At 56.6% G+C, this 12,807-nt stretch overlaps 5 protein-coding genes and 1 non-coding gene across 6 annotated transcripts; 2 read left to right on the top strand and 4 right to left on the bottom strand.

Moving 5' to 3' along the window:
- The first annotated feature begins 152 nt into the window (after positions 1–152).
- L226DRAFT_553590 (uncharacterized protein) lies at positions 153–3,409 on the top strand. Its single transcript, XM_067682935.1, has 17 exons — positions 153–216; positions 273–716; positions 772–864; positions 930–1,001; positions 1,059–1,183; positions 1,237–1,402; positions 1,476–1,644; positions 1,697–1,721; positions 1,786–1,909; positions 1,972–1,997; positions 2,054–2,161; positions 2,224–2,377; positions 2,437–2,464; positions 2,532–2,565; positions 2,623–2,795; positions 2,880–2,920; positions 3,063–3,409. Exons 2-17 carry the CDS (start codon positions 347–349, stop codon positions 3,245–3,247), a joined length of 1,893 nt encoding a protein of 630 aa, XP_067534408.1. The 5' UTR covers positions 153–216; positions 273–346; the 3' UTR covers positions 3,248–3,409.
- A 2,250-nt stretch (positions 3,410–5,659) lies between these two features.
- Positions 5,660–7,600, bottom strand: L226DRAFT_432005 (PIN domain-like protein; the record flags this gene model as incomplete). Its single annotated transcript, XM_067674712.1, has 5 exons — positions 5,660–6,712; positions 6,764–6,941; positions 6,991–7,106; positions 7,161–7,520; positions 7,577–7,600. Coding segments are annotated over 5 exons (1,731 nt in total), but the record flags the coding sequence as incomplete, so codon positions are not given.
- Positions 7,601–8,557: 957 nt separating this feature from the next.
- On the bottom strand, positions 8,558–9,219 carry L226DRAFT_546395 (GatB/YqeY domain-containing protein; the record flags this gene model as incomplete). Its single annotated transcript, XM_067682420.1, has 4 exons — positions 8,558–8,854; positions 8,942–9,040; positions 9,094–9,126; positions 9,193–9,219. 4 exons carry the CDS (start codon positions 9,217–9,219, stop codon positions 8,558–8,560), a joined length of 456 nt encoding a protein of 151 aa, XP_067534406.1.
- Positions 9,220–10,065: 846 nt separating this feature from the next.
- L226DRAFT_572094 (uncharacterized protein) lies at positions 10,066–11,892 on the bottom strand (the record flags this gene model as incomplete). Its single annotated transcript, XM_067684642.1, has 8 exons — positions 10,066–10,347; positions 10,439–10,546; positions 10,611–10,722; positions 10,787–10,997; positions 11,060–11,162; positions 11,239–11,545; positions 11,604–11,646; positions 11,706–11,892. The coding sequence occupies 8 exons, from the start codon at positions 11,890–11,892 to the stop codon at positions 10,066–10,068; spliced, it is 1,353 nt and encodes a 450-aa protein (XP_067534405.1).
- A 152-nt stretch (positions 11,893–12,044) lies between these two features.
- On the bottom strand, positions 12,045–12,644 carry L226DRAFT_98834 (uncharacterized protein). The gene is made up of 3 exons (XM_067687413.1): positions 12,599–12,644; positions 12,459–12,550; positions 12,045–12,394 (listed from the first exon to the last, which is right to left on the bottom strand). Exons 2-3 carry the CDS (start codon positions 12,459–12,461, stop codon positions 12,128–12,130), a joined length of 270 nt encoding a protein of 89 aa, XP_067534404.1. The 5' UTR covers positions 12,462–12,550; positions 12,599–12,644; the 3' UTR covers positions 12,045–12,127.
- Positions 12,645–12,695: 51 nt separating this feature from the next.
- On the top strand, positions 12,696–12,787 carry L226DRAFT_t136. The gene has a single exon. It is a non-coding gene; the product is annotated as a tRNA-Ser (tRNA).
- Positions 12,788–12,807: the final 20 nt, after the last annotated feature.

Genomic DNA, 12,807 nt, shown 5'->3' with positions numbered 1-12,807 from the left:
TGCTAGCAACTCTGCTCGATGGTTCGCATTATATGTCAGAGCATGCGGGTTGTGGGTGTAGTAGATGAAATTGAGGTTTCAGTGTTGCCGGGCCGCAGCCGGCCGCATATCTTATCGCCAGCGCCTGACCGAAGGGTCCTCGCCAGAGTTCATCACGACTTGTCCCTCGACGACCACCATTCCCTGGGGTCCTATAGCATACTCTGCGACGTACAGGTGCCCTGGTATCAAATTCACTCCCTGAATTATGCCAAGCTCACAACTCTTGGTAGGCTCTGACGGCGGAGATCGTGGTTCAGTCATTGATTAGTCTCTCACGACCCCTTCGCACTGGTGCTAGCTCAGCATGTCGTCTGACACTCTTGATTCTAAGGCCAAGTCCGCGGCGGACATGTTTGTCGTACACGGCGCCAACAGAGAAGCCGATCCAGAGAAGGCTGCCGTTAGGATCTCCTCGGGCTCCGCATTCACTACGCGGCAAACATCATCGGCCCGGAGTCGCACCTTCAAGCACCTCCTGGCGGTCCTTGCCCTTGTGCTCTCGGGTTATCTCTACTACGACTCGTTTGCTTCTCGGTCACAACAGACGTCACTGTCTGGATCCTACGCGGTTTGCTCCCGTGAAGGCGCTCAAATCTATACTGTCGACCCGGACAGCCTGCGCGCCCAATGTCTTGTGGTCAAGGATGGCAAGTTCGTGTCCACTGGCTCACTCGGTACATCCACTGCTCAAGCGCACATGTTGGTGTACTTACCATAAGCTGTTTACAGAACACGTTCAATCGCTCTGGCGTAAGACGTCACTTGGACAGCTTCAAGTTCGGTACCTCGAGCCAGGTCAGATCGTGGTTCCTGGTATGAGTGGTGCGTGTCGTTCTTGTCGCATGCGTTCTCTTCCGAGCAGTCACTGACAATTTGGTCGTTCTAAGACTCCCACACGCATGTGCTTGAGTACGGCGAGAAGAAACAGATCCCGCTCGAGGGCACATCAAGCATAGAAGGTTTGTGCGGCTTAATTCCCTTTAATGGTAAGTTGATAACCCTCTTGTACCTCCCAGAAACCGTCAAGAATGTCAGAGATTATATCCTATCCGATCCCGATATCCTCAACGACAAGTCCAAATGGGTCGAAGGCTGGGGCTGGGACCACACCAAGTGGCTTCTCGAGCGGTGGCCGACATCGGTGTGTCTTGGTGGCGTCGTCTTCTGCTTCTATTCACGAATTTCATCTTCCAGGCAGCATTTGAAGCCGACCCTGTAGTGGCTGGTCGACCTATCGTGCTGCGGAGCAAGGACGGACATGGGTACTGGGTATCGAATGTTGTCCTGCAGGCAATGGAACCCATCCCGGACGAAGTAGAGGGTGGTGTGATCATGCGCGACTCGTCTGGAAGGCCTACCGGTGCGTCTACTCTCGTTCTGGTACCTGCAGTACGCGAAGCCTTTAGACACCCACTGACATGCGACCTGATCAGGCGTCTTCTTGGATATCGCAGGCGATCTTGTGACCGCTGTTCAGCCTCCGCCATCGTTCGCTACTCTGAAGAAGCGCCTCGACGTCACCGTCAAGGACGCGCATGCAGTCGGTCTTACGTCTGTGCACGACGCATACTTGAACCCTCTCCCCCTCGAATTTTTCAGGAGGTGAGTCAGACGCAACCGGCTTCCATGCTATCTTTTTCTCATCGCACGGAAGAGAAGCAAATGCAGGAACTCTTCCGGTAACTCAACACCAAGCGGTACCCATGGTCGCCTGCCGTGTCCTGACAGATAGATACTTCGCAGATTCGGGTCTACGGCATGAAGTACTTTGACGAGACGGCACCCTATTGGGGAGACTCGTTTGAGAAGATCATTCGTGCAGGAAACAACCGGCTGACGGTGCGCAGCGTCAAGATTGTCGGAGATGGTGAGCAACTCCCCATCTCGGCCATCGTCATGCGATTGAGCGTCTCACGACGTGTTCCTCAGGCGCCCTGCGTTCAGGCGGAGCAGCGGTGAGCAAGATGAATATACCGATAATTCTTCACACAATTCAACCGCTCCCTCACAGCTCTATGAGCCTTACACAGACAACCCCGAGACGCGCGGGTTCATGCGAGTGTCGCCGGAGATACTCAATGAGTTTATCCCCAAATTTATGGCAGACGGTTGGCAAGTGGTGCGTCAAACTTTCCATTTGCATGGTTTCTCTCGCCGCCCATCACTCTTCGTTGAATATAGAATGTGCACGCTATCGGCGACCGCGCCAACGGCGTTGTATTGGACGCGTTCGAGGCTGCGCTCGCCTCGGCCAACGTCACGGCGCTCCGCCCACGGCTCGAGCATGCCCAGATTCTGGCCCCAAAGGACATGGCGCGCTTTGGCGACCTCGGCGGTACGTGTCGCCCCCATCTGACCGCTAATTGCCTTCTGACGATCACGGGTGACGGGCAGTCATCGCCAGCGTTCAACCTACACACGCGTCAGTTCTGACTTCGCATGCGTTGCACCCTCTTCTCGCTGACCCTGACCGGCCACAATACTCGCAGGACTAGTGATATGTGGTTCGGCGAAGCTCGTCTGGTACGTCTGGTGCGAACTGGCCCCCCTTTGCCCGAACGCGCTCACGCTTTGGTGCAGGGCCCGGAACGTGTCAAAGGCCTCTATGCCTTCCGTAGTATCATGGAGAACGGTGCGCGCATCACGCTGGGCTCAGACTTTCCCGTCGAAGACATGAACCCCCTCGCTGGCTTCTACGCCGCAATCACGCGCGTCTCGCGCGAGGGCACATCCCCACACGGCCCTGGCGGCTGGTGCGTACCTTTCCCCCATCCTCTCCTTCCTCTCGCACACTCAACTCACCTATTTTGTCTGGGGTTGTCGACTTTGTGTTCCAGGTTTCCCGAGCAACGCATGACGCGCGAGGAGGCGCTCAAAGGTGTGTACCAGTGCTCGCGCATGATGTCTCTCCCGCTGCAGACGCTGTATGCTGACCCAATGTTCCGCGCTGCGTCGCACACTGTAATACGCCTCATACCCGCTTACCTCGATCTCCGTGGGTTTCGCACTTGCGGCCGCAGGCATGACGCTCGACCCGGCGTACGCCTCGTTCTCCGAAGACATCCTTGGCTCCATCACGCCCGGGAAGCTAGCCGACTTTGTCGTCTTGTCCGCCGACATCATGTCAATTCCGCCCAAGGAGTTGCTCACTACTCAGGTCGTCGCCACGGTCATCGACGGCAAGCCAGTGTATGGCTCGCTCTAATCGGACGGCCGCCTTCTCATCGGACGCTTTCCCCGGAGGCCGCGGCCTACACTTAGTCGTGACGATCCCGGAGTCTTCCATCTAACCGCCTATCGTGGTCTTGCTTGTATTTTGGATATTCACTAGGATCAGTATGTGGAAACCTATACCGCCTAACCCCACATCGAAGCGCGTCAGCATCAATCTCAAGCGCCCTTTTTGCTCGAGCAGGATGATATCTCAGAAAGCACAGAACACCTTCCAGAGTGACGATCACCCGCAAGAGTAAGAGACGAAGCACAGCGGCGTCTCGCAGCGCGGTTAGTGCAATTAGCGCGGCTCGAGGCGTAAAGTGATCTCAAGAATTCGGAGAAGCACGCACGCATAATGACCACGATCACGATGGACCCACAACGTGCTGTCAACTCTTCCCAGTCGTTCTGCGCATCTCTCACGCTCGTCGCACGTACCCTCGAATTGTGAGCTACGACCGCCGCCGCAGGTTGGTCATGGGAACTCGGAGCTAATAGCTCGAATTATCTATTCGCTGCACAACACCGACTAGAGGGGACTAAGCTCGAAGGTACATTTCTGAGACTATCAAGATATGCAATGAACAGGACAGTTTTATACGGTAGACGAACTAGGTGGGATGATGATGTAGGTAGCCTGTCGGATGGGGAGGAGTAATGTATCGCGAGGTCCGAGAAATAGTAGTGATTCGTAGATAAAAGAATAGTAGATAGTAGGTGTTCGTAGTAACCATGAAGACGTGTAACGTACGTACTAGGGACGTGATAAAAGTAGATCAGATACCTTACGGAATAACGTAGTGAATAACATAAACATAGGCTTGAAGGTTCTTCACTCCAAGCGTCTGATAGCGCTCACGTTCTTGAAGAAGTCGTCGCCCGAGTCGAGGACACTTTCCTGGGACGAAGACGGGATGGGAGGATCGCGATACGACCGTCTTCCGGCCGCCGAGATGGAAGATCCAGAGCCGCGGAACTGTGACGTGGTGTGAGACTTCGGCGCGTACGATGTACTGGCAAACTGTGACGCGCCAAGGCCGTTCAGCCCTTCGAGGTCCCGGTCCTGGTCCATCGCGTCGTCTTCCGCGTCCGAGTCCGAATCGATCGCGGTGTCATGGAGCGACTGCTGTGACTCCCGTGCCTTCCGCAAACTATAATGCGACGGCTGCCCATTGAAGCCTGGAAGGCTACTCCAAAAAGCCTCGTCGTCATTGAGATCGACCGCACTACCAACGGCACCGACGTCGTCGTCCGAGTCGCTGGTGAGCTCAATGACGTCGTCTCCAATGGAGGGCAGACTCTTCCTGTGTGGGGGTACGACAAGCCGAGCCGGAGATTGGGATGGACGGGCAGAGAACGAGGAGGACGATAGCACCGGCATGCTGGAAGGCGGGAGGGGTGCGGGAGACGAAGGACGGCTCCACGACGGTGGCGACGGCGAGCGCGAGCCTGGCAGATCGTCAAATGAGTACAACCTCGCAAAGCCACTAGCGCGTCCCTGGCTCTGGGACGTACTCGCACTGGCACTTGCGCTTGCACGGGTCTGGCTAGCACTCGTCGACGGTCCCTCGCCCAAGTCGTCTGCGAACGCACTAGCATTAGCACCAGTACCACCAAGTGTCGTCCGCCTGCGCTTGCTCGGCGGCTGCCCGGAAGCAGCGGGTCCCACGTCCGCTCGACCCTTGCCCTTATCCTTCTGCGTCGCGGCGCTGCGTGCACTAGCAGACGGAGCAGACGCGCGAGGCCTGCCACGCCCGCGCTTCGCTGTTTTAGCCTGACCCGCAGGTGCGCCAAGTATGCGATCAATGGCGGTATTCATGAACGCAAGCGGGTCGTGGTCATCGGGCTCGCTCCATGGGTCGTCGTCATCATCTTCAGGTTGAGGCTGAGTTGGTTGTTTCCGCTTTCTGGAGGACTGCGAGGCAGCGTTCTGACTAGCGGCGGGAGGGGGAGCGGGGACGTTCTGCTTTCTCCCGGACTGAGTTGACGCAGAAGCAGGCTGGCGTGCACGAGGACGAGGACGAGCAGAAGGCACGATGTTTGTGTACTCGGTAAACATCGTACCAACGAGGGCGTCGATCTCGGCGTATACAACAGTGGTCGGGAGGTCATCACGCTCCGAGTCGATGACGAGGCGGTCGGGGTCGTCCGGGTCAGGCCAAGTGAACAAGAACCCGCAGTTGCGTAATGGGAGGGACGACTCCTTGAACACGTCGATGTCTTCCGTGGCAGCTGCGCCGGACGCGTATGGGTTCACAGCGAGGTAGTCGTAGTCATCCGCCTGAGCGCGTCCCTTGCCCTTCGCTTTCGGCTTAGCTCTGCCAGTCGGGGTGCCTGCACCCGTAGTCGGCTGTGGCTGTAGCTCGGCTGCAGCACCAGCCTGAGACTGAGACGCTGCTGCCCGCTTCCTAGGAGACTTCTTCGACTGCTTTGAGCGGACCTTTTCCTCGTATTCCTCGACAAGAGCAGGATGGACTTGGCGCATGATCGACGCGGGGATCCACTTGAGTATATTGTCGTTCAAGCCTCTCTTCTTCCCGCCAGACCCAGGTTCATCATCATCCTCGTCGTCCATTTCGTCGTCATTGTCCCTCGCCCTCCCGGACTGCTTCGGGTCCGGATGGATCCCCGTGATGCCCGAGTTGGCGATCTCGACGAGCTGACGCGGACAGATCTCAACGCGGTACTCGAGCATCTTGTCCGTCGAGACGTGCTGCCGCGTGCGCGTGATACCGACAATGAGAGGATAGCGGTCCTCGACATCCTCCACGACCCCACGCAGCTCTTCCTCAGGCTCCGGGGTGCCTCGATTCACGAACGCCGCCGCAACATGTGCCAGACGTTCGTCATTGCCTGTCCTCCGGGTGATCTTCTTCGGCATGAGACACCGCCTGACGAGCGTAGCAGAAGTCCCGACGCCTTCGTGCGGAGCAGGGTTGAGCAGCCCACGGACGCGCTCGTGTCCCGGCGCGGCTCCAGCACGGATGCGCCTGTCCTCCTCGCGCTTATCTGCCTCGACGGCGGCTGTCTTGAGGACGGCCATGACGAGGCCCTCTAGCAGGAAATTGTTGAACCTTTCGAGGATCCGCGTGCGATACCCCCACTCCGTGAAGTTTTTCTCACAAAAATGCGCTAGTCCGGGGAGGTCGATCGGCCGGCGGGCGCGCGGGGGCCCACCACCAGCCCCGCCGTTACGACCGCTCGTGAGGGGGTCGAAATACATGTCGAGCTGGTCCATGGGCGGGAAGTCTGGGGGGACAACGATGTTCGGATGCGCGCGCTTCATGAGCCTGTGCGAGTTCGTACGCAGCTCCTGCTGGATGTCGTGGCGCCACTGTTCAAGAAAGGCGGGGAAGTCGACGGCCTCTCGGTGCTCGTATGCTTGCAGGAGATTGTCTCCGAATCCAAGGCGAGCAAGCGCATGCGCGGTGTCTTTGCCACACCCGTGCAGTCCCTATGAGAGTCTTAGGTACGGATAACGCGTGCATGACAGGTATTGACGCACCTTTCCGTAGTCTCCGCCTGCGAGGAGCGCAAACAGTACGAGACCCCCGCGCGACATCTGTACATCAGGGTGGCGAGCGAGCTCCTCGGCAGTGTAGACGTTGGCGTGGAATTTGCTTGGTTTGCCGTTCGCATCCGTGGCGGGGTTGCACTTGTTTCCGGTGAGGTTGATGCTCGAGCTGACACGAGGTAAGCAATAGAGTAATATAGAAACGTAAACAGACGCACTTCTTGAGGATCATACGGGCACCAAAGACGAGGGAGTCGACGTCGTCGGTAATGATAGCGTCGATGGCTCCGCTTCGATTGAGGAAGGCGAGCTCAGCTTCTGCCTCACCCAGAGCCTGTAGAGACCGCTTTGTGCCTAAAAAGGGGGCTTAGAAAAGAGGTTTGCTCACCTCGCGCGCGTCCATGCCGAACAAGTCGATGATGTCTCTGAAACCCCTAGCCAGCCCGTGGGTGCCCGACTTGCCCATCTTGCTCCCCCTCTTCACCTTCGGACGCTGCCTGCCATCGAAGACAAAAAGAACCGACACCGGAAGCTTGGAAAGTGTGGCAAGGCGGAAGAGAAGGGTGCGCAACTCCGGCTTTGCGCCGCGGTCCTGGCCCTTGGGGCCGGCGCTGTAGGAGGCGTGGTGAAGCCAGATGCTAGCGTCGATGCCGAGGCGGAGGGTGCGAGTCCCGTTGCTGTTTTCCTCGAAGCCTTTGCTGAAGGCGAGTTGGGAAATAGCTCGCGACTGGCCGGCTTTGTTGATGATCTGCAAATTGGTGAGGAGACGTTGCGTGGAAAGGATGACTCGGAAAGTGAACTCACGTCCCAGAGGTCGCTGACTCCCATTGTGCACGCCGAAAATCGATAGCTGCCAATATTCAAGCCGGCATCGTGGTGGTGGTGGACGACAAGCAGTAACGGCGTGTCGTCAAGCTGTGGCCAACACGGAGTCAAATTCAATGCCCAGAACGCGTCTCGTAACGCGTGACGCGACGCGTCTCATTACGACGCGTCGACAAGATCATCGATACAGGATGCCTCCAGCCATCCAGGGAAAAACGTATAGCAACTATATACTGGTACGCTGCTTTTATGACGCCTTTCAGGAGTGAAGGGAAGACGCAATCGGCAGTGAACGGGCGGTGTTCCTCTCAGCTCATGGTCACTCTTTGTGACTGTCCACCACTTTTCTTCCGACGAGGATCGGGCGAGCCTCGGTTGCCCCTACTACCAGCGGGGATACAAAAATCCGAGTTTCGAAAAACAGTGGGTGCTATGTATGTACTCTATTCCATTGTGTATTCCGCCCGCGCGCATCGTGTCTCGCAATCGCAACAGGTGCGTAGATTGTGGCGCGCAACAAGACGGATTATGTTCGAGACGAAACTGAGGTCGAGAGAAAGGTGAGATCGACTATACGTGAGGGAAGGTGGGTCAACGAGCGCGACGCCTATCACAAGCTGCTCCCGGGATTGAGCGTTTGTGAGACTCCTGCGGCATGAGTTGCTGCGCGTATGCTCAGTGCCATCGGTTAGTTTGACACTGCACTAGTGACCAGAAACTTTGCAACCGAAGCATCCATGAGCGGTCGGCCGAGAGGGCGTCATCCGGGACAAGTAAGTCTCTAGCACATCGTTCGCTCAGGTAATGCAGAATTCCGAGGAATGGACCGTGTCATTATATCTGCATTATTATACTGTACGGCGCGTACGATATTTTTGAGCAAACGATACGCATGTGCGTCACCCACGCACCACGAACTAGCCTCGCGCTACTAGCCTATCCAGAAAGCCCACATCAACGCTACTTCGCCTCAGAAAGCAGTGCCTGCGCCCGTTGCCGGACCAAGTCAGGGTCGACAGAGGACTTGTCGACCTGCGCGTAGAACGCCTTGAAGACCTGGCCAAGAGCCTTCTGCGGCGGTCCCTTCGCCGCCGCCTCGGAGACAGCGGGAGTTGAGAGAACCTCACGGAGGACCCTGTCGATGTCGGCTTCCGGGAGGAGTGGGGGCAGGAAGGCTTCAAGGATCGCGGCTTCGTGCTGCTCCTTCTCGGCGAGGTCTTGACGGGAAGCCTTCGCGAACTCGGCCGCTGCATCGGTCTGCGGAGCAGAGCAGATCATACACAGAAAAGTTGGTGCCTTCTTGAGAACAGTGCGTGAGATGGAAAGGAGAGGGAGGGGACGTACACGTCGGGTCACGGCTTTACGCAAGATGCCTACGACAGCGGAAGGAGATGCGGTCCCTGCCGCGGCCTTGTCCGCAGCATACACTTCCGACAGTACTGACTGCACCGAACAATGGGTACGCGAGAGGCAATTGCGCAGTAAGTGCGACTCACCCGGATAGTTACGGACTTCACGGTATCCTTCGTCTGCGCGCGTGAAAGCCGATTCTGGTGAACACGCGCGCACAAGCAAGCGTACGAATGACGGCGCACCTTCATTGCGTTCTTAAGCTCTGCCATGAGTGTTGCCCGAACGTCTTGGGTCCATCGGAACGCAGTTACGATTAAGTTCTGGAGGGACGAGATGTTCCTGCTCGCTCACCGGCGGCGCCGTTACTGCTGGCATCTGTCGAGGCATGACGCAGCTGAGTATTCCATGTTAACGTGGCGCTTCGCCCTGGTTGAGACGAAGAGAGCAGCAAGCGTGAACGCGCTGCGGGTCTTGAAGATTGGATGAGGCGGAACATGGAGGAACAAGGATGAGGAGGACGAAACGCGGGCGCTCCGGTGTAATTTACGTAGCGCTCAAGTCTCGCGACCAGGATCAGACCTAGACCAACTCTGCTTCAAACCACCATGCACTAGCACCAACACTCCAGGTCAATCTGGTCAGAGCGTTGGGGATGAGATACGTCTTTTATAACTCGTACAGAAAAGCTCATCGAATTAGTGAAGGTTGTCATAGAAATACTCCCGACGTGTTGCTCAGTGTTGCTAGATTTCGGTTTTGCATGCTATCCACCGGAGAGTCGCGAGGTAAGTGTAATACGTGAAATCATGGGAACTGAATGCAGCCGGAACCTTGGGGTCAAGTGTCTTCGTCGTGTGGGAAGTAGGGGAGAGTAAAGGCGATGCTTGTTTCCTCTTACTACGCGTCCGAGTCCCACATTCTTGCTAACACCCTTGTACCCAGTTGTCGCCTGCATTGCGTGTTCCTATTGGGACAGCGCTGGGAATATTGTATACCTTCCTTCCATGAATGACAGCATGGACGAATGCCTACGTGTATGTTTCCCTGACCTCTACATATATCGACCCACGGGGACGACAGTGAGCGCTGCGTAGTTCTCACCCGCTGACGTTTGTCTACATAGACAGATGACTAGGAAGGCATGAGCCGCGCAGCGCCACGATGTTTCTGCGCCCGTTCGACTCGTCCTTGGGATGTTCCGATGAGGGTCTTATATCTTCCGCGGCGGGATCATGATGCGCGCCCAGCAGCTCCGAGAGGGTCCCGCGGGGGCGAGTCGGAGAGGCGTCAGCGAAGACAATAGACGTCATCTTCCACGCTCCGTCGTGACTCAATGACTTCTCGTAGAGAGACTTGTCTACCGCGCAGACGATGATGACGAGGGTCGGGTACATGCCCTAGTAAGTTCGCAGACAAGCGCACAGCGCACGGTGAGCGACGAGACGATGCTGCCTGACTAGCTCTTGCCAGTGGAAGCCTGATACTCACGATGAGCGGCACGATGCATCCCTCCATCACGTAGTAGAAGCCGTTCTCGAACGCGGAATCTATGCGCACGGGGTACTTGGACGCGAGCGCGTATGCCACGATGCAGACCTGCAACATAACGAGTGACTGCTGTCGGACTCCAGCTTGAAGGTGAAGGTGATTCAATACTCACCCAGAGGGCACAGTACAGCAGACCGGACTCGACAAGGAGCGCGAGCGTCCGCTCTACTTGCGTGTGCCTTGGAGATCCCCGGAAATACGATATGATGATGCGGCGGTGCTCCCTATGTATGTGCGGGGCTGTGAGTTCATGCATGTTCTCGTCCAGAAGGACATAGGGAAGCGTACCAGGCGCGGTACGCGATAAGCGTCGTTGCAACGACGTTCGTCAGGAGAGAGGACAGCGCCGCGGCGATGCCCCATGCATTCCCGCTGAACATGGTGCCGTAGGTGGCTCGCGTAGCTACAAGAAGCCACATGATCGCACTGGTCGGCATCGCCACTGAGATTCCCACTGGGACAACGGTGCAGGCATCGCGCGTGTCCATGATGCCCATTACTGGAGACTTCAGCACACGCATACACATACGAGGACAAAAACATGGGTGGGGGAGTGCGTACCTGTAGTGAGCAGGATCATGATGATGCAGACTGAACGAACAACCCGACTGCCTGGCCAGAGGACCCAGGCACGCCACCAGACGACCGAGTCTCCGATGACGACCTTTGTTGATAGACAAATGGTTACTCGTTACTTGCGACACCGGGGAAAAACAACCTAAAGAGGGTGAAGCACTCACGTTGACCGTCAGCGCCGCGGTACCGATACAATTATGGACATTGTACGCCGCATAATCGGACCGTCCACTCTCCAGCTCCTGATAGCAAGCCCTCGATGCAGCGTCCGATTCAACGGCTGACAGGCTCGAGAGGCATCCCAGCATGTTACCCGCGTGGCCGACATTCTGCCATGTGAGGTCTAGCAAGTTGGTGTAGACCTCGGCTGCCGCTACGAGAGTCCCAGTCCAGTACGCCAGCGTCGACATCCACATGAGGACTATAGCTGCGAGCATGATCGCAGGTGTCCTGCGCTTGATGCCTTTCGAACTGCAGCAGGTTAACGTAAAGATATCGATGCAAGTCAGACCGTATGAGCTCCACGCACAAGAGAACATAGGTTGCTACCGCAGCGAGGACGGTGAATAACCCTTGGGCAGTTCATTCGGCGTCAGCTCGACCATTGCGACTACGTTGCGTTGGAACATACCGAAGAATAGTGTCGACAGAGCCACGTTGAATATACTTGGCTTCAGGAAGGACTGCTCAAGCGTGACAGCCTGCGTTAGGTCATTTTCGATCACGCTCACAACCTGTGTGAGGTTCGCTAGCTGGGCATATGAGACGTTCGGAGAGGGTGCCACATCTCGCGACGCTAGCACTGAGCTGAGTTCCATGCGAGGGGAAGTGAGAATGCGAGGAGGAGGGAGAGAGAGACGTCGCCGCGCGGATTCCTGCGGTGTTCTCATACGAGCCCCATGAGCGCGTGTGTCAATAGGAGCGATGTCGTGAATTAGAAGGATTATCAACTCACAAAACCCGTCAATGACCACAAGGTTGAGATGGTAACCATGCAGCGCACTGCGCAGGCGACCATGCGTGCTTCTTCGCGCGGAATTTTGGAGCTCGACATCAAGTGCTTACGACAATGCGTAGAGACCATGAGAGGCCCGGCCGGGGCATTGTTGTCGCATGAACGAAGTGGTACTTAGAGCTGCGCAGACGCAGCGCTGAGTGAGCGAGAGATGGGAGGCTCAGCCAGCGAGGTGGACAGAACTCTTGAAGAACCCGTAGATAGACGAAGAGGACGAACAATATAGGTAAGAAATCCTCTGTGTAGCTGGCGAGAGCCCAACGTCCTTCTGACTGTGGCCAAAGCAAACGTTCTGTTTTGAGCAGCTAGAAAAGCCCTTGCAGCTCGCGATGCTGGTGCATTGATGACGAGCGTAATGCGAGAACTCACCATATGATGCACGCCGCCAACCAATGGTTTGTTCACAGCTGCCGCAAGGGTGCACGCAGCATTGCCGCATACGCTGAGGCACCGGGGAATTCCTGAATGGTATGAGCTGGGCAACACAGAACTTGTCGTGACAAACGTACTTGGACCGCGCGTGAACGCAACGCCATCAAGCTGCTCCCTGCTGCTAGTACGCAGTGTTCACCTGGACAGGAATTTCCGCTGGACCAGTACATATAAGACACTATGGCCGAGTGGTTAAGGCGACAGATTCGAATCGGTCGATCATCTGTTTCCCTCTGGGAGCGCAGGTTCAAATCCTGCTGGTGTCGTTTTGCCCGTTTTATGTTAT

Source organism: Lentinus tigrinus (assembly GCF_003813185.1).
Source record: "Lentinus tigrinus ALCF2SS1-7 unplaced genomic scaffold L226scaffold_16, whole genome shotgun sequence".
Taxonomy (NCBI): domain Eukaryota; kingdom Fungi; phylum Basidiomycota; class Agaricomycetes; order Polyporales; family Polyporaceae; genus Lentinus; species Lentinus tigrinus.
This window is presented reverse-complemented; position numbering and strand designations above follow the sequence as displayed.

Bases quoted from the DNA above. Each gene is read 5' to 3' on its own strand.
- L226DRAFT_553590 (XM_067682935.1), top strand. From the start codon at position 347: ATGTCGTCTGACACTCTTGATTCTAAGGCCAAGTCCGCGGCGGACATG. The intron at 717-771 runs GTACATCCACTG...AGCTGTTTACAG, and splicing joins CGTGTCCACTGGCTCACTCG to AACACGTTCAATCGCTCTGG. The intron at 2,162-2,223 runs GTGCGTCAAACT...CGTTGAATATAG, and splicing joins TGGCAGACGGTTGGCAAGTG to AATGTGCACGCTATCGGCGA.